This window comes from Pagrus major, chromosome 7 (genome assembly GCF_040436345.1).
Source record: "Pagrus major chromosome 7, Pma_NU_1.0".
NCBI lineage: Eukaryota > Metazoa > Chordata > Actinopteri > Spariformes > Sparidae > Pagrus > Pagrus major.
In genome coordinates, this window is record NC_133221.1 from 27,022,877 (window position 1) to 27,043,359 (window position 20,483).

At 41.3% G+C, this 20,483-nt stretch overlaps 1 protein-coding gene across 1 annotated transcript in view; it reads left to right on the forward strand.

Moving 5' to 3' along the window:
• Positions 1–5,021: 5,021 nt before the first annotated feature.
• The window catches only part of hdac7a (histone deacetylase 7a), a 62,964-nt gene continuing 47,502 nt past the window's right edge, over positions 5,022–20,483 (forward strand). Inside the window, exon 1 of the mRNA XM_073469911.1 lies at positions 5,022–5,110. Within this exon, the coding sequence (XP_073326012.1) occupies positions 5,092–5,110 (19 nt within the window). The 5' untranslated portion in view covers positions 5,022–5,091. The remainder of the gene's footprint in view (positions 5,111–20,483) is intronic.

Below are 20,483 nucleotides of genomic sequence, written 5' to 3' on the forward strand. Positions count from 1 at the left end.
CGAGCTCGCTCACTAATCAGTGTGTACAAGCATCACACCCACATCTGGAGTCATCTTTCCATGTGTGTGTGAGCGGGAGACGGCGAGTGTGAACAGGAGTTAGTCAAAGAGACCGTCAGAAAGGTGTGTGACGGTTTGTGTGTATGTGTGTGGTTAGGACAAAGATTCATGTGTCTGTGGTTTGTTGATTTTGCACAGAAGTCAGAGGGGTTGCCGGTTTAATTCCTGCTAGTGACGTCAACAAAGGCAACATGTAACCTCTTTGAACTTCAAGAGGAAGTGAAAAGAAACATTAAACATTATGTGTGTGTGTGTGTGTGTGTGTGTGTGCGTGTGTGTGTGTGTGTGTGTGTGTGTGTGTGTGAGTAGATACGTAGCTACCCACCCTTCCAAAGGGACCTCGCCCTTGTATTCAGTCATTTTAATGACAAACATATTCTCTACTTTTGGACACACACACACACACACACACACACACACACACACACACACACACACACACACACACTTTCGTTCTCTTTTTTAACACACACGCATGAGGACACACACTCCGTATGTTTTCCATGCATTTGACAGTGATGCACAGCATTGTTTTATTTGGCCAAAATGAGACTCAGATGTGTTGAACGGGTCTGATAAACAACCTGCAGCAAGCCAGCCGCTTCATCAGGGTGCGTTTCACTGAATCAGTGGAAAAGCCTGCAGATCTGACCTCTTGCCTCAAATTAAAGCAAGGTTTTTTATTGAAATATTTCATCCCCTGGATCCAAATGAGACTCCAGTGTCTTACTGTGGGACCCCGGTTACATATTGCTAACTTGTGTTCTTGTGGGACCTGCCAGATGCAGGCCGGCAAAATATTTTGGGTTCGTAGGTCCAGTTCAAGGAACCTGGGAGGGGAACAAAGTCAGCCCAACAACTGATTCTCATCATATAAACTAATATAGCTCTGCATTCTGCACCTCCACCCTGATTTTAGTGATTTTGACTCATCACGCATTGTTTTCTTTGGAGGCTGTCAGACAAACCTCCACAGAGAGAAAAAAGGCTCAGCCTTAATTAGTGTTTAGCGCTTTAGCAACTGGACTGTAAAGCTATGAATTAAAAGCGTTGATGTAATGTAAAAAATAGATGATGTTGGATGACCTTCACTCCCAGCTCATATGGCTATTCAATACACTCCGTACTTAACTGGTCACAGGAGAGCTTGCTTGCGTAAATATAACCGCGAGAGCTCCTTCAGCGTAACACAAAGTGATCTGTCTTAATGTCAAACAGCAAACCAAAACATGCTCCGTCTTTTTCTATTGAAGCAAAAAAAAAAACGCACAACATCTCACTGCGCTGCAGTTAAATCTGTACTGTGTCATCGTGCTGTTAGAGTAATATTTATAGACTTTAAACTCTTTTGGCAACAACAATGAATCTCTGGCATGTGCACCATACTTGTGCAACAGTAGACTTCATTGTAACTGAACAATACGTGCAGGACATTTACAGCTGAATAGCGTTTTGAACTGCATGTCAAGCTACAGCCTGCACTGAAACTCATCAGAACCTTAAAAATAAATTAAATTTTGTTTCAGGTTGGCCACATTGCGTCAACGCAGGAGAAATATAGTTTTTCTCCAAGATAAATGAAAGTTGATGAAGGTTGAAGCTTTGATTTGAAGGCTGTGGTGCATTTCCTGCTTTGTTTTACATCCTAGCAGTCATCTTTATCCCTGTCTTTCACTAGTGAATTATTACATCTCATAGCGCCACCAACCACCAAATGTCAATGAAATGCATGCATGAAAATGCAGTGAGTCTTTCCTTTCATTTTGTAGGTAATCTTTGTCAGCATCAGTTGTTTGTTCAAACTGAATTCAAACTAAACTGACAAGGACCACAATGGGCTACATGAGCCTTGGCAGAAAAGTCATGATATTATCGAGCTGAAAAACCTTGTACTGAGGTCAAGGAGCGTAGCTTGGTGACTTTGATACAGAGGACTGCCTTTTCTTTGCTTATCATTTCCAACATTTGTGTTATTTCACCGCAATATTTTCCCAACCATAACCTAGACTTAATTGTCTCAAAAACTACTGAAAGGGTTGCCATGAACTTTCTAGCTAGTGTGGCTTTAAACTCCAAATCAAACTACTTTTGTCATTTTTGTGCATGAATTTAAAAACTATAGACATAAGATCAGAAAACAAATTAATCTTCTTTTTCAATAGGTTTTGCAAGAAACTGACAAACCCTCATTAGTGTTGTTTATGGGGCAATAACATGTTTTGTAGAGTACTTATTAAGCATCATTGAATCTCTTAAAGTAACATTATGTAACGATTTTAACAGCTTCATGTGGTGGTTGGGAGAATGGTGTCTCTGCCATTCCCACACCACGCCTTGAACACCTGTTTTTGCACTATGTAACTTGTGTGGAATGATATGATCTCCTGCATAGCACTAAGTCAGATATCGCCAACTTGTTGGTGAAACTGGAACATATTTTATGGAGAAAATGTTTTCTGATGTTTTTCCTGCTGCTCTGCCCCCGTTCGCTGTAATTTCCTGATGAATAACAGCTTTACTTGTTGCTTAATTAACCACTGTAGCTGCCATTAGCTAGTTAGCTCTGGTAGCTGTGCAGCTAGCTGACTCTGCCTGGACCACACTGGGAGCTTGGAGCACCAGGGGATTGTTGGTCTTCACATCACTAGCACAGGAGCTTTGTACAACCAGGATCAGTTGGTTTCAAGGCCTGAAGCGGACAATGCTGGCGAGGTGCAATGCTGGAATGGACACCAGAGCTGGAGTCGGGTGAGCAGGCAACAGAACTGGGCTCAGCAGCCTCTATAGATGTCATGACAGAGTCAAAGAGACCAAAAAGGGAGTTAATGGAGGAAACTAAGAAGACAAAAATAGACAGTGATCGAGTGGGAGGCTGGACTTGAGCTAATTTGAGATGGACTTACAGTCATATGTGTGCTTTGTGAAAAAAAAAGGCTGCAAGACAGACGCTGAGGTAGACCTGTTACTGTTGGACAGTAAGTAATATTAGCTGGCGTGCTATTGGTTGGGATGTTTCACTTGCTTGATGTAAGTAACGTAATTATAACAAATGCACATAGACAGCTGTCCAAATCATAAAAAATACCAATTCTTGCATAATGTTGCTTTAAATCATTGTATCATTTGGGTGATCTGACGTGCTGCTAACCCTAACCCTTCACCTTTTCCAGCTGAGATGGTCCCTCTCCACCTTACATCCTCTGTAATTGGTCTTCTTCTTCTCCATCATACTACTGCAAGCTCAAAAAACTCACTCACTCACAAACTCTTCAAGGTACCTTTGAAGGTCCAATTTGTAAGATAGTTGATTGTTGAGTCAGAACTCATCAAATACTTACTGAACTCGACCTACCCGACAAGCCCGACCTACCAACCCAAAGCGTCAGTATTTGACGAGTTGGGAGTGAGACTCACCAATCAAATATCTTACAAAGTGGACCTTTAAGTCAATGTTTAACGAGTAGAGAGGAGCAAGGGGGTTAATTGGATCAAACAGCACCATCAGAAAAAGAATCAAGGTAAGAGTTGATTTGGCACGATTTGATGCAAACTGGTGCTTTTGTCTTATATGACTCATGTTTTGGCTCCAGTAGGTGAAGATTTACTCCCAACACAGAACAGCTAAAGATCTCAGGAACTGGACTAATAAATAAGGTATTGATCAACAACTCCATCAACCCCCCCTCACAGATTATTAAAGCTCGTTTTTGTGCAAGCAGCTTGTTCCCTTCAACAACTGCTTAATCAGTTCCCCCTTATGCACTCACACACACTCACAGACACACAAAGATTGACCCCGGGGGGAGGAAATTGAATTAGCAGGGTGTAATGCAGCTCCTTGTGTGTGTAATCAGAGCAGGCTCGGAATACAGGGCCATTGTAAGTCAATGTGGTCGGAGTCGGAGAGCCAGCGACCGCTGGGGGAAGCTGCCCTTATCACTAGATATGATTACAGCCGGGGGAATGTGTGTGTGTGTGTGTGTGTGTGTGTGTGTGTGTGTGTGTGTGTGTGTGTGTGTGTGTGTGTGTGTGTGTGTGTGTCTGTGTGTGTGTGTGTGTGTGGTGGTGTGGGTGAGATTTGTGTGGGAGTCATGGCTGACTGATTTCAATGGGAATGTGCGTCTACATGCTTGTGATGGAGCGAGCGTGTGAGAGTCATTTCTAAAAACTTTGGAACGGTGACGAGTGCAAAGAAGCTCAAAGCACAAAAATAACACTGACATTTCCGACATTCATCGCCAGACACCCAGTCGATCTTTCTGGATTTGGGGTTTTTATATCCTGTGCTGACAACAACAACAACAACAAAAAAGCCCTTTCTGCTCGTTGTTTCCACTATCATTGTTCTTGGCGGGCTGCAGGCTGTGTTTTCCACGGTGGATGTCATTGTTTTTCACTGTCTGTTAATTATTTTTGTGCTGGTATTTTGCCTCCTCCTGATATAGTGTTTCCTGCTATTGTCTTTTTCTACCAGGCTGGCTGACTCTGGACTTAAGCCAGCCGGTCCCTCCTACCTTAAAATACACACACACACACACACACACACACACACACCCATGACCATGAACACACACACACACACACACACACACACACACACACACACACACACTGCATGGTCTCCCTCTGCTCTCCCTTCCTCTTCTTGGCACTTGAGAGAAAACACAAGAAGTCAGTGATATGGCAGACCAACTGTGTGTGAGTGTGTGTGTGTGTGTGTATGTGTGTGAGGGAGGGAGAGAGAGAGTCCGCCAGTCAGTTCAGAGGGGTTAATCTCTCTCTCTCTCTCTCTCTCTCGTACTCTCTCTCTACCTCGATCTCTCCCTCCCTCCCTCTGTTGCCTTTTGTTGCGGCCCCTCACTTTCTCAACACTTGGACAGAGGGAACTGATACTCTGCCTGTGAGTGAGTGTGTGTGTGTGTGTATGTGTGTGTGTGTAGTTTGGGTGTCCTCACCACTCTCGAGATCTCTCTGGACTGAACTGTACGTGAACATGACTGACGGGACTTTCTAACGCGCTCCTCATGCTGAATGTTCACACCACAGACTGGTAAGGCAGCGGTTTGCTCGGGAAAGTTGTCTAATTTCAAAAGGAGTGTGGAGATGAGTGTGTGTGAAAATGCCACTTTGTGTGTGTGTGTGTGTGTGTGTGTGTGCGTGTGGGAAACACTTGTCTGGAATGCAACAGGTCATTTGTAAATCTGGGTTTTTCTTTATTTGTGTGAGCTGAAATTTCTTGTTTCTTTGAGCAATGTGAAGATGTGAAACGCTTCTCTGCCCCTTGCTGTCTTTCTCCTTTCCTTCGCTCCCCATTCCCCCTCTTCTGCCCGGCCCAAGTTACTCAAGTTACCGGCTTCCTCCTGTTGTTATGAGCCCCGTGGTTTCTATGCAGCACTCTGAGGGCGCTCCCACGCTCTCCCAAAGAGAAAGAAAGGAAGGAAAACAGCGATAACCATTTCAGAGCCACAAAAGAAGTGGGAGAAGCATGCTTGGTTTTGCCCCATGTCCCCTTCTCGGCACCTTCGTGCACGCTTTTGTCCCTTTAAAACTAAGCAACTCGGGGGGAAAAATGTCCCTGTCTTTTGCATGGCTGGTTGGCAACTTTTTTTTTTTTTTTGTTTTCTGGACAAAAGTTTTCTCTTTTCTTCGGAGGTGGTGGGGTGGCCGAGGTGGTGAGAAAATTGGAAACAGAACCACCCACAGTGGAAGTGAGTCAGCCCGGCATTTAGTGGTATGTTGACTTTGGAAATGGCAAGGATTGTAGGGGGGGCTGGTGCAAGGGGGGACAGATGAAATTGTCAGAAGAGGAACAAACAAAAAGTGTCAATTTGTTCATACTTGCTGCTGAGGGTCCCTGCAAAGTGGGAGGTGGAGTTGCGTCAAAGGAAAGAAGAAGAGATTGACAGAGAGGAGAGGAGAGAGGAGGTGGAAGCCAGAGGCTGTTTATAAAGGGAGGGAGCGGCTTGTGTCCATCTGGGACAATCCCAAGTGCTGAAAGCTTCCCCACCCTGATCCCAAACATCTCCCCCCCTCTCTCTCCCTCTGTCTTTCTCGTTGTCTCTCCACTGCTCCTTCACAATAAGGTGCACGCGGGTACATTTTGGTTGCAACCTGCAAAATGCATCCAACGTGATGCATTCTTCTTCTTCTGACAGACACATCCTTTCATTTTCTTGTCCTGACAATCTGTGTCACTCTCTGACTCTTTGCTCCTCTCTCCTTGCCTGAACTTTATCTGCCAGCATGCTGCATGCAGTTGCTCCTAACAACATGAAAAACTCCACAAGGAGTGTGGGGACGCTACTCTTTTCCATGTCCACGTCCACTATAGTTTCTTTAGTTCTTAATCGCCTGCAACATAATGCAATTTGCGAAACAGATAGCTGCCTATAGTTGTTTATGCTACCTATAACAATCTGCTATCTTTACTTTTAAAGGGGCAGTATGTAGTTTTGGAGAAGAAATTAAAACTCAGAATTTTAATATTTACAATATTAATGAAGTAATAATAAAAGCTCAGAAATATTTATCTTTTCCATAAGTTAATAAACAAGCTGTTCTCAGAGGAAAATAAGGTCCCAGAACACTGTTTGAAGCTAGAAAGGTGGCAGGGTCCGCCACATATAAACAAAGTAACACAGTATGAAATTGTGTTGTCCTTTAAGGTCAGTTTGTCCATTCAGTTTATTCAGTCATGAAAACGAAGTGAGTTTGTTAATTTATCTCTTCTTATTAAAATTCCTCCTCAAAACTACAAAGTGCAGCAAGGATGTAAATTCATATCAAATAAACACATTTGCAGAAACCAACATTATATTTGTGTTTTTAGGTTTATCCTGCATGACACAGGATTTTACTACATAGTGTACCAGTGACCGAAACAGTTAGATTAAATGCATTTTAAGAGAGACTTGTTAACTTTCATCATTGTTCGGGGATCTTTCTGGATCCTGCTGATTGAGTAACATCCTGTCTGATAACATGTCAAAATAAAATGCCCCATAAAATTGCTTCAGATTGCTTGTTATCCCGGATGACATTGGCTGAATGTTAGTTTTGGGGAAAAAATGCTCCAAAGCATAACAATCAACTAAATGTCTTATTTTCTATAATATTTAAATATACCATTGGCAACATGTATATAATAATGCATGTAGCAGAGATGGTAAGTTTTATTTTTAACACTTTTTGTCGCTTTTTGCACTTCTCCACAAAGTCCGGGCATTCACCCGGTATGACATTTTGTGACTATAAAGTCTTATAATTCTGTAACTTTTTATAATACCCTCAATATATTTTTATATAATTTCATAAACATACATCAATAGATTCAATACAAGTGTTTTTTTAGAGGTATTCTTATTATTTTTACTTTATAAAGGGTTTTGGACATCAAAAATGCACGTTGCATCATTTAGCTATTTTTGTGTAATTTAAACAATCCTACTGACCTGCAGCTAAGTGTTAATGATGTGACACAGCTGGAGAAAGAAGTTATTAGTGGTTTTACATTGACTGCTGCAATGTATATGTTGCAAGAGGCCATTGGTTTCTACAAATGCATGTCAAATGCTGTCTCTTGCAGTTCAGTGGCTAATATAAACCAGCCAAATGCTATTGTATTCTCCCAGAGGAGAGACAGCGGCAGCCAAACAGCTCAGCTCACATAAAAATATCATTAACTAAATCTTTTATATCATTGCAAATGCAGTAAAAGCCCGCTGGAGACATTTTACACATGTTCTCCTCCTCATCATCGTCTTCCTACTGTCATCATTTACTGCTTTCTTAGCATTTTCTGCCAGAAACAAAAAAAAACAAAAAACAAAGAAAAACAGAATAACTGGTGGACACAGCCTCTCCCTTTGTCTAGCCTGCTGTCCACCCCCGTCTCCTTCTCCTCTTCCTCTGCCTTCCTCTCTCCGGACTGCAAAGCCTGTGTATCCAGCGATAAGGGGACAGCGACGGTAGCACTTCCTCTGGTCACAGGAAGCAGGAAGTGTTGATTTCCAATGCAGCCTCTCTGGGCAAACTCTGCTCTCGGTCCGCTGGGATCCTCATCACTTACACACCAGTTCGAAGTTTGGATGCAGACAAAGACATGCATGTGTTCTGTGTGTGTGTGTGTGTGTGTGTGTGTGTGTGTGTGTGTCACCTGTCTGCAGACAATGACTCCACTATATCTTTGCTTCCTGATGGTTTTCATGGGAAAGCACCTGGGAAGCAGCCCACTCTGTGCATCTTTGACCTCAGGGTTGGCTCGCAGGTCACAGGATGATTGGCTAATTATTCCTCTAATCACAGCAAATGTTTTGTTATCGCCCTCTTTGGCCACGCAGGTCGGGGGTGGCGCTGTTGAGCTTAAAAAAACACAAACAACCATTCATCAGTTAATGGATTCCAGTTATACTGCAGAGTGGGAGGGCTGGGAGAGAAAGGGGGGGAGGCTGACATTAAGAGAAAGTGGGGGGTGACAAAGAGTAGGCCGTCTGAGGGCAGGAGCCTCCATCTAATGCTGTTGTTTTTAGCCTAAATGAGAGCCTTACTCCTGTTTGTAGTCAAATCAAGATTTCCTTGTGTTTGGTTTTCAAGTTTGTACGGCCAAAGCAGTGACATCATCACTTATGCTCGGTATCCTGAAACAGGGAAAAATATGGCAGAACACACCAGAAGTACAAGAAGAGAAAATGGCACTTCATTCAGGAAACAATGTTGCCAACAAGTAATTTCAGGCTCATTGACAGATTTATTTCTCTTGTCCAAGATAGTATTAGGAGCGTATTCGTTTTCAGGACATGACGCACACGAAGTGCACCATGTCCAGAAAAACAAGTGGATTTATGGTGGATGGATCATTGTTTAAAATAAAAGGGATTTAGGAAAGAAGCCTGTCAGAGAGAACAGGGAGGAACAGGGTTGCAAAGAGAGTAACAAAGAGCATATACAGCAGTTTTCTAAACACATATCGTCTCCGGTCTGTTTCACATGTGTGGTTTCTACACTGAACAGCCTTAGTACAGTGGAAGAGGAGTCAGTGGCCCCTATCTAAATGAATATGGAGAGAGCCATAACTTCACTTTTGATAGTCGCCTGGACATTAAAACTGCATTTATAGAATCACCAGTCAAATCTGATTAAAAAACCCTTAAAAAGTTAAATGACTTGATACAGTTTCACACTTGAATTTCTTTTATGGCTCAGTCCAGAGTGCCATAATGTGACACCCTCAGCTCATCCCACCAGAGAACTTGGAGTAATGCAAATTTAATGTCTAATGTTTGAATAACCTCACTTTACTTGGTAATCGTGTGCACTAGCGTTATATCCTCCAGTCCCAGGCCTATTAGAAGTCCGTCCGCAGACGCACAGAATCGGTTGAAACACATCAGTGCAACAACAGGATTGGCTGATATGTCTCCGATTCAGCCGTTTTAAAGCAGAAGAATGGCTTTTGGTGAAAAGGGGTGGAAATGTGTCATACAACCACCATCTCTGGCATTACTGACATTTCTTTTCCATATGCTTAAAGTGGTTTGTCTCTGCTCTTAAAACGTCTTTGGTGACAAGAACAGCAGATGTAGGTGTGAAAAAATAGGGTGCGGTGTCACTGACTAACCAGATTCAAAATGTTGCTATGTAACTAAAACTAAACTCCAACTAAAAGCCCAAAAGCCAAAGAAATTGAATTTGCTATAATGTTAAAGGTGCATTATGAACGAATTCTAGTCGAAAAAATTCAGAAAATGACATGAAAATTATCAACACTGTGTGAAAAATAACAGTTATGATGTTAAGAAGTCTCTGTATTGCATTGCAGAGATATCTACTGAAATTAGCTACATATAGCGGTTACTCTGGTGATATGCTACCCCCTGTTTGTTTTGTTTATGGATTTAATAGGTGGCCAATGTTTACATATTGCATTTTACATTAAGACAAGGAAAGGCGTTGAACCATCAAACATTTAACACTTTTACTTGAAAAGTAAATGATTAATTTGTAATCAAGATATTTGAAAAGTTAAGGTGTCTTTTTTAGAAGAACTGGACTTTATGACTGGTCCTTAAATTCAGTGGACGGCATATTGAGTTTCTGGCTATGTTTGTACTTTAAGTAAGGGTAATGGACTTTTGGGGCTGTTGCAATGCGGCAAATGCTTTAAGACAGAGCAACAAATATAGAGGATCTGAGGAGGAAGAAGAAGGCTGGCAGTAGGTTGAGTGGGAACAAGAAAAGGAACAAAGAGGAAAAGGGAGGAGGGCAAATTAAAGTGACACCTGTGAGTGTGACTGAGGACTTAGGAAGGAGAGAAAGCAAAGTTGAGAGAATACGAAGGGATTTGGGCGATTAGGAAACGTTGGAGATGTTGAGCCTAAACTATGAGCGGGTCAGGGGGTCAAGAGGGGTGAGGAGGTCAGAGTGGGCCCAGCGGCTCTACTTAGAACAGGATATCCTGCGAGGAAAACCCATCTGTCTCTCTGTCCCTCTCGCTCGGTCTGTGTCTTAAGTTCCCACAGTGGAGAGGAGAGGTGTAGCCTTTCACTGAGAACACCAGAGAAAACACAAGTTCCCGACTGAGAAGCTTCATGTACATCAATCATCGGCGGCAGAGACAGATAGCAGCAATGCACATCTGATGTGCCTTATCATGAGAGTGTATAAAGTGTTATAGTGTGGGATGATAACTGTGATTTTTCCATCCTGTCCTGATGTTTGTTGCTGTTTTCATCCACTCACTGCAACAGCCAAGATAAATTTCCCTGCAGGGACCGAAAGTTTACCTTACTGTATCTTATCTTAGCCAGACAGACAGTGTGTGAAAAAAATGAAACATCCCATTTATTTTTTAAATGTACTTAGTCTTCATGTTAATATCAGCATAACTGAGCCTGGAAAAATACTGCCATCCAGCTGTGGTACTGAGTGCTAGAGAGCACAGAGGTGCCTTCTGACAGGGTATCTAAGGCCACAAGAATTTCCTTTAACTTTCCTTTTCTTTTGGCCCTGTGACAACAACAACATTCAAACTCAAGTGTCACCAAACAATTACACCAAGATGGCAGAAAAATGTCAAGCTCTTCTAAGAAAACCCTGCTGTGGTCTGTCAATCTTGTCTAATAACAGGAAACAACCCAAAACACACGATTTTGGTTTTGTTGCTTCAAAGCTGCAGACGTCTGACAGCCAACGTCTTTGTCACGTGTCGAGTGAGCAGCGTGCAGTGAAGGGCCCAAAGCAGAACCACCAACAAACAACGTTCCAGTGTATACACTGATAATTACATTAGCATTGCTGCATCTCTGCAGATGATTAAACAGGATCCATAAGATGATCAGATATACTGGCTCAGTGATTGGTCTTACCCCTGACTTGAGGTCGCTGTAGAAAAGAGAACAAAACAGTTCTGTCATTTGAAGGCCAACACACATCACACAGTGTTTTTTATGGACTCAGAAGCTCATTAGGTGAGTGACTAGTGATGCCTCATTGTTCCATCAGATGACTCAGAAGGTGTTTTGTTCCAGCTGCAGTCATATTTTCTATGCACACTTTTAGATGAGGTCTGAATCCATAGCACCCATGGTTTTTAATGGTAATATTTTGTATTTGTTGTGTACTCTGAATGCAATGACTTCATTGTTTTTGTCTGTACGGATTGATTTGGTGGCAAATGAGTTTCCCCATGCACTTGGGATTAATAAAGATGCATGATCTAATCCAAACGGCATGATCTTCTAAAATAAATATTAAAATTATGACAGAAAATTAACAGCTGAAGCATCATCATACAAGGATACTTCCAATTATTAATTATTAAGGTTTTATTGACATGATTTTTGCTGTCATTCATCCCTGTGAAGCTCCTGCAGCTGCTCTCTATTATTTCTCTAATATTTTGTTTACATTCTCTTGGATTTTGTTTCCCATGGTGCGCAATTTCATCTGATACAAGGTTATTGAATAGGGAAAATACAGGTCTCAGAGCTAACGGTCAGTTAGCCAGCGAGTTAGACTCCATTAATCGCAGCTATTCCATTGAAATAAATTGAATCAAGGCTGCAAACACATTTTTTTTCCATTCACTATTATCTCTTCTTATTTGACTGACTGGGGACTCAAATCACTGACCGTTTTTCTCTCGTTAACAACCTGTTACAGTTACTCAGAGGGATTCTGCTGGAATAAACTGAATTGTTTTAAATTCATTGCTAAAATCTGGGAATGCTGCTACATTGTGGGAAAGAACTCGGCCAGGACAAGAAACACAAGCAGTCAGATCATCACACAGATTGTAAGCAAACCTCCAAACTTATTAAGATGAGAAAACAAAGATTAAAAGTATAATTACTCCCTAAACTGTCCTCTGCAAACATCCATCACAGTTTACAGACTGATTTCCTTCTCCAACTTTGATCCACCATACTTGCCACAGTTGTGTTGTACCTCCAAATAAAGTGTTCCAGAAAATCTGTCTAAACTGCTGGCTTGTTTACAACCTGATTGGTCATCTGATCGCACATTTTTGCACCATCAGACTTTGTTGTAGGGATCTTGACACATTCCCAGAGCTCAGCAATTACTCGAGCGAAAAAAATGTCATTGAATCTTAAAGGTATGATGGGCGAAACTATGAAAAATAAGGGCCAACTTGTAACAAATCAGAATTATCCTTCAAGCAAACACTCTGTTGAGGTAAACTAGCTCAGGTTGACACTGCCGAAGAAACAAGTCCACGCCAACATGCTTTGCTTATTTAACCAAGACTGCAATTACTTTTGTTTAAAAATCTCTAACCTTGCAGGATGACAGGTTTCTAAAACTATGAAGTAAACATGCTACTTGTGAGTCCATGTGACTTTAGTTCACAAGCACTGCTCCATTTGTAATTGGGCATCCTGAAGCTAAACAGAAGTCGCCACCACGGTTTGGACCAAAACAAAATATCTGTGGGTGTGACAGCATCCTAAAAATGTGAAAAAGGTGCAGGAGAATCTGGCCTCATACAGATTTAGCATGCCAGCTTGATCTAACTTCATTCTGACACGAGAAAAAACAGAAACAACATTATTACTTCTGTAATTTTCAACGATATTCTGAAGGAGTGTCTGACTTCCCTTCTCGGCTCGATGTGTCAGACAAACTTGAACCTACTAATGTTTTCCTCCTGTGAGAAGCTTTATGTTTCCCCCTTGTGCAACAGTTACGCCAAAGTAGTCATTACTCTCCCCATACACTCAATCACATACTCACTCTGATATTCTCACATTCGAGTGCGCTGTTAAGTGGGTGATATTTTCCGTACGGGAACATTAGCTTATTTTTTTCCTACCGATGGTCTGCAGTGACAAAAGCGAGAGACCGAGAGAGAAAGAGAGAAAAAAGAGAAAGAGTGAGGGATTGAAAGCGAGAGATAGGGGAACGAGAGTGCAGAGCTATTTTTGGCCCGTCTGGGTGTTTTCCTACACACACACTCACGCTTCTCAGCCTTGTTGTTGTTCAGAATGGTGGGTGTTAAGAGGGTGAGTTTTGATTTGATTTGACTCTGTGTTTTGATGGTTCGTCTGTGTATGTGTGTGTGCGCATTCGTGTGTTGATATCCCTGGGATTTTCCTGCGGTTGCTATGGTTTCTTGCTGTGTTTTGAACAACTTGCCATAACTCCAAACATCCTTAGGGTGTGAAGGATCCTCAGCCCTTCATTATGCACTCTGCGTGTGCTTTGGCTGGGGTTGACCTCACTTCACTCTCGATTTAACCAGATCAAATGTCCAAACAACCATCTTTAAATCTTTCTTTTATCTCCGTCTTTGCTGTGGTGTTTCTGCACGACACTTCCCAGAGATCTCCTGTCAGTCAAACAGTCTTTGGTGGCACCGGTTGCTCGGATTTGTCTGCTTCTGTTTCTGTGCAGCTCAGATTCATTTTTAATGCAGTGCAATGTGTGCTTGTGGAGAAAAAAAGTCGCATTTCTTCTTCATTATACCTCTCAACACGGGTTAGTGATGACTGCACACATGACACAGATGCTCTGTTGTGGAAAATGTCTGTCAGCGATCCATTGTGTTTCTGCGGACTGTACATGTCACCAAGTCTTTCGATGTGCCGAGTCTTTTCAGACACTCGCTCCGTTGCTCTTTTCTCACAGACACATACATACCGTGGAAACATTTTGTACATGCTTGTGTCTTTAAATAGTGTACAGTTTGTAAGGGAATAAATGATCGTGCCATCTTTGAGTTTCCATTTATGTTTCCACGGTATATATGGTATAATAAAAATGCGTGTGTTTGGATTAATGTGTTTAGACGTACCATGTGTGCAACTTTTTCATTTAAATATGCTAAAATGTATCAGCGTTATCTTTAAACCCCTACACAACTGATACAATGGTAATATTTCTAGGGCATGACGGACTTTTCTTTATGGTTTGCTTCGGACTTATCTTAAAATACAATATCCTAAGACTAATTAGACTATTAAGACTAATACAGTCGATTCATCTAATTTAAAAGGTGTTTAAATTAAAAATGAGTGTGAATAACAAACCACTCCAAATACATACAAGTAACCAATTCGGGCTACAAAGCTACTTTAACCATATTGGAATTATAGGTGAACCCTCCTGAATTGAAAGAGTCAGGTTTTCCTGTTCTTCCCACTATGACATGAGGTTAATGCAGCATTAATCATCTCTGTTTTTTGTGTCAATATGTCCTACTACTATTAATAATTACATTAAAATATACATAATGAATTTATCTGCAGTTTGCTTTTAATATGTACTTTAAACAAATGTTTGCAATGTACTTTTCTGCAAACCACAGATATGTTGAAACTTAACATTTCTTGATGTTGCAACTTTACAGTTCTCAGTGGTGACAATACTGTGCTTTTTTTTAAAGATCCTTTTTTTTTTTTAAAAGCCTTTATTGAGATAGGGCAGCCCAGAGAGATGACAGGAAATAGGTTGGCATGCAGCAAATGACCACAGGTTGGAGTTGAACCTAGGCTGCTGCTGAGGACTTCAACCTCTACACATGGGGCTGTGCTCTACCAACTGAGCTATCAGAGTGCCTAAACAATGCTGTGCCTCTGGTCTGGTTAGGTATTGGCACAAAAATCAGTTGGGTTGGGAAAAGATCATATTTTGCTTACCTGCACACAAACATTGCTGGAAATTGTCTCGAGGTTTTATCTGAATCATCCAGTTTTGTTGCCACATAATGGCTAAAAATATGTTCTGATGTCTCGGGCTTGGCAGCCACCTTGCTGTCACGCCACAACTACCACCTCATATACATGTCATGCATGGAGTTATGACACCAGTTTTAAAAATGTTGATATGACACGCATGAAAGGCATCTGTGGTTTGCAGAAACGTAAAATGCCAATGTCTTTTTCTAGCGACAGGGCTGAATTTAAATGTTTAATAAAGACACCACTTTGCATGAATTCCAGTAAAGTTACAGTCAAAGTAGGCGTCAGTTACTGCTACTCAGATATGATAGCTAGGCTACTTACCTAATTAACTGGCCTATTTTTCAGTCACAGATACTGCAGAGGACAGGAAGGGGTGGGGTAGGTTCAGCTATGGCTAACTGCTAGCTTAAACTTGATACAGCTCTCTTGCTTTAGTTGTGCTGTGCAGTAGAAGTGATGGAGAGTGCCGTTACTGCAAATTTGACTGTTTTCACTGAAATTATACATTCCTACTACATAATAATGTTTTATATAGTAAAACAAATGCCAAATAGTATACTTCTGGCCCTAACTCAATTGGTAATTACTACTCTTTGCCGTTGTAAGGCCAAACTGTGAGCATGTCTTCAGAGAGCTCCATCTGTGTTGGCGAAATCTGTAATTTTCTTCAATCCTGCGTATTTGCTGCTTTAAATAACTTCCGTGTTATCTTCCATGAAGCAGGACCGTCACACGCGATTTGAGCGTGTACGTGCCAATGTGCAAAGTCTCTGTATTCCTGTATCTCATGATCGTCAACTGACCGCCACAAGACTGAGGCAGACTACTGAAATAGCTGTCATACATATTTTCTGTAGAATGTTGCAGGTGTGAAATAATTGGCACTGAGATTTACTGGCAAAGAGAAACTTTGAAAGGAAACCCAGCTGCACTGAGAAAAGTTTTGGGCGTATTTCAGTCCTGTAGCTGACCACACCCTTATTCTCTCTCGCAAGCACACATACACATAAACACAACTACTTACACACAAACACACGGTTGTGTGCATATATGAATATCGGTATGCACAAAAACAAAAACACACAAATAGAGCTCGAGCTTTTCCTCCCAAATATTTTCCAGCCTTATTATTTTCATCCTCTTTGTTCTTGTGTTTACTCAGCCCACTAAAGATAATAAGTCTTTTCCTCAGTGTCTACCCTGCCTTCATCTTCCTGTCTCCCTCTTTCTATCTTCATCTCGCTCCGGATTCCCCTGCTCTCCTCCCTCCTCCTCCTCCTCCTCCACCTCCTTCTCCTTCTTGGCTTTTTCTTTCCTTCACATCATCATCTCTGTTTCTCCCCCTCTCCTCTGCTCCTTCCTTCTTTTTCTTATGCAGCATTCCTTGCATTCCTCTTGGCTTCTTAGGGGGAAGGACCCCGCTGGCAGACCGAGGCCAAACATTATTACAGTGCTCTCAGCCTCTCTCTCTCTCTGTTTCTCTCATCCCATCTCTCTCCCTCTCTTCCTCCTCACTCACTTTATCTTTCTAATCCCCTCCCTTGTTCTTTCTCTCCCTCATTTCTTCCCTCTAAAACCTCTATCCCCGCTAATAACATTTTTACAGATAGTGGCTGCTTGTACTTTAACTGTGTTAAAACAGCTTACTGAGACCACTGTGTTTCATAATTAGTGGAAATAAGGGTCATACCCTTCTCTGTTACGTAAAACAGGCTCATTCATGTTTATACAAGGGCATGTGCTGTGTTTTTTAACAACGACACACTGTCTGCACATGGGAGATAAAGTACCAGACGCACAAATGTTCGCAGAAGAGATTAAACACACACTCTTGCACTCACAAAGACTTTTTTCTTTATTAAAGTGAGCATGTTTACCGGTATCGCTCAGTGTGTCTGCGTGTGTTTGAACGTGTCCTAAATTAAGTTTCATTTGACAGTAGATTTCCGCTCGATGAGCCTAAATTGTGTTCAGATTCCTGTTTTTATGACCTCATTATGTTGCGCACAGAGATACTGCGTCACTAAGGAGAATTGAAACAACACACACAGATTGTAAATGAAAGCCGTACGCCAGCTGCTTTAGTTTTATGTGCAGTGTACTGAAATAGAGACAATTTGACAGAAACGGAAAAAAGATTAATGGTTGGATACATGATATGATGTTCTCCAGTTGATATCAGGAATGAATGTGTGTCTGTATGTGTCATGGGTAGGCCTGGGTATCATTTGAAAATGTACTGTTTACGTAAATTTGGAAAAGTGTTGCTACGATACCTGTTTTGACACAGATATGAAATTCTTTTTAACCGCTTACTTCGGGAAATATAGGCGTATGATTCTCCAAAACATTTCTTTTTTTTCATTGAACAAAATCACCCATATTCACTTGCCTGCCTGAGTAAAATGGTCTTTGTGTAACTTAACAGCTCTCTTTATTTGGTTAAACAGACACAAAAGTACTGAAGGTCATCAAAAAGTGCACCAAAACCCCAGCGTTTTCCCTCGAACATGTTTCATTTCAGTTGAGTTTTGCAGACTCTGTTGTATGATGTGAAAGATGGCTTCTTGTGTCAAATGTTGTGTCGTAGCAGGAGCACATTTCTGCAGATGGGAGGCAACTATGTAGCACACATTTGACCACATCCTGCCCCGTGTAGTACTGACAAAAAAGCTACAGTACATACGTCAGGGTGACTGTTTTTAACTGTGTCGTTTCAGTATAATTTAAATCAAAGTTTTGACTCATCATCTTTGTGGAATCTGATGTTGATTCCAAGATTTTTACACCGAAGCACTGACCACACATGCTGATATTTGTTTTTTCATAATTTATTTTGAAATTATCACATTTTTTTGTGACTTTGTTGAGTTGCATACTCATAAAATCATTTTATAAAGCATTTTCTTTTGTTTATAATCTACGGTCAAGTATTCAGAGCAGAACTGGTTTTCTTTTTCTTTTCTCTGTAAAAGGAAAGCTCTTTTTAGATAAAAAAGATGTTTTTTGTGGAAAATACTAACTGACCAGTGCTGGACTGTGTGAGTGTGTGTGCTTGTGCATGTGTGTGTGTATGTGTATTCCTCTCTCCCTGTGGGCGGTTGCCTGCTGCGCTGCTTTTCTGTCACCCTGTGGTTTTGTTATTTTCAGCTCGAAACCGGATGTGATTCAGACTGCATGGTAGATTGTGTAATTGAATGGTATAACCACACACATGTGCACATAGACACACACACGTATACACTTGGACACACAGTTTTTTGCCAACGCACATAGACACATACATTCACAAACACACATAACACAGAAAAAAATCAAACACACACACCGACAGTTATGAAGCTCTATACGCCCACACACCGAGGGTTTCTGGGAACGTTGCTGGGTCCCCCCCTGTTCACAGAGGCACCCGAGGGTGAGCGCGGACGATGGAGCACCACCAGCAGTAGACACGCGCTTCTTGGTTTCAGTATTGGTCTGAAGCACCAGTTGTTGACCTGGCTGACGCTGAGATCGGAAAAATGGATAAAACACAAACACGCTTGTGCTCTGTGGAAACAAGAGGACGGTTGAAAGTGGGGAAAAACACTGAGAAGTGCTAGTGAAACTCATTAAATGTCAGTTTCTACCTGAGAACATTTTAAAACCGTACTATGCAGATAGAGTTAATTTAAAAAAACAAAACAAGAAGGACAGGGAAGAGGGAGTGGTGGACAATAAAAAGTACCTACGTCTCTCAATTATGCAAAAATAGATATACTAATGGGAAAAAGGCAGTAATTATGATTAATTACTGTAGCTGTTATTGTAGGTATTTTTTTATTCTAAAGTTTCACTGAGAATTATCATTTTGAGATTAAAATCTGCATTAATTAAAGTATTGGTTTTGTGGTGCAGGATGTGCATTGATTTTTATGATGATACAGACTTTCTGATGGAACAGAGAAAGGACCGAAGATGTATATCTTGCTGACCACACTTCAGCATATGTGGCGTGATGTTTGAAGAATGTCACAGTATGAGTGGCTGCTAACAGCACGCAGCCTCTTGATTCTAGGAAGACTCTGGATGAGAAAAACCGACAAGACGATGGTCCCTGCGTCATGTAGGCTACCACAGAAACGTATGTGTGTGTTTTGGCTTACACAGACAGGATTCTCTACTTCCTCCCTACATGTGCTCGGGGTGTTCTAGAAAACAGCGAGTTAATATGTGAGGCTGCAATGACACAAAGCTGGTGAGATTAAATTGTGTGTTACAGCAGGTGTGCATTACAAAATGTTTCAACCTCCAGTCTTACAACGAGGAAAACATCAATATACCCGCTAATCAAATTAATAATAATAAACTATACATTTACAACTATGATGTCAATTATGACTTGACCTTGTTAAGGATTATATCAGCTGACAAATGTGGCAAAGGCTGCGTTACCTTTCACCACATCCCTGGTTTTACAGTAACTGTTGGTAAATCTTTACCTCAAAGCTTCCTCCTTTGTCTCTGAAGACTCTCAGACATTCTGTAGTAAAGTATCTTTAGAACAGGTTATGTTTTTATATGGTCATGCATTAAGTTTACTGTACTCATAGTTATCATGGTATTAATATAACATGAAACAATAATTTAGTGTTCATAACACTGTAACTTTTATTGACTCTTTGACATATTATGCTAATTTTCATCTGTTTTAGCTCCTGTCTCTTTAAGGCCCCCCTACCCAGTCTCCTCTGATTGGTCAGGTCACACATACCTGACCTAGCACGCTAACAACAACAGAGCAGCTGTGCTAAATCAATCCTTACTCAGTTAGCCGTGCATCTAGCAGTCCAGACTGTGAACTAGGAGCAATGGGGGAATGTTGGTGTTAACACTGCTAGCAAGGGAGCTTTGGACCGGGATGGGCCAGGGCTAGCTGGTTAGCATGCTAACTTCAGTAGATCCCCGCAACACATCATGACGTCATAATGTCAGAACGTATTTCTTCACATTCTGTTGATAATTTCAACTTATTTTTTAATGTTGTTAACTAAAAGGAAAAGCATGATAGGTCTCCTTCAACAAAGTACTCTAACACTTTTTTTTAAAAGAAGTTTCAATAAATTGCTGAAGAAAGCCAAGTCCTTGATAATTATTTACTAAGGCTACATGCTTATTTTGATTACGCACAGGGATTGTGCATACCATGGGTAACAGAAATCTAAAAGCCTTTTTCTATATATA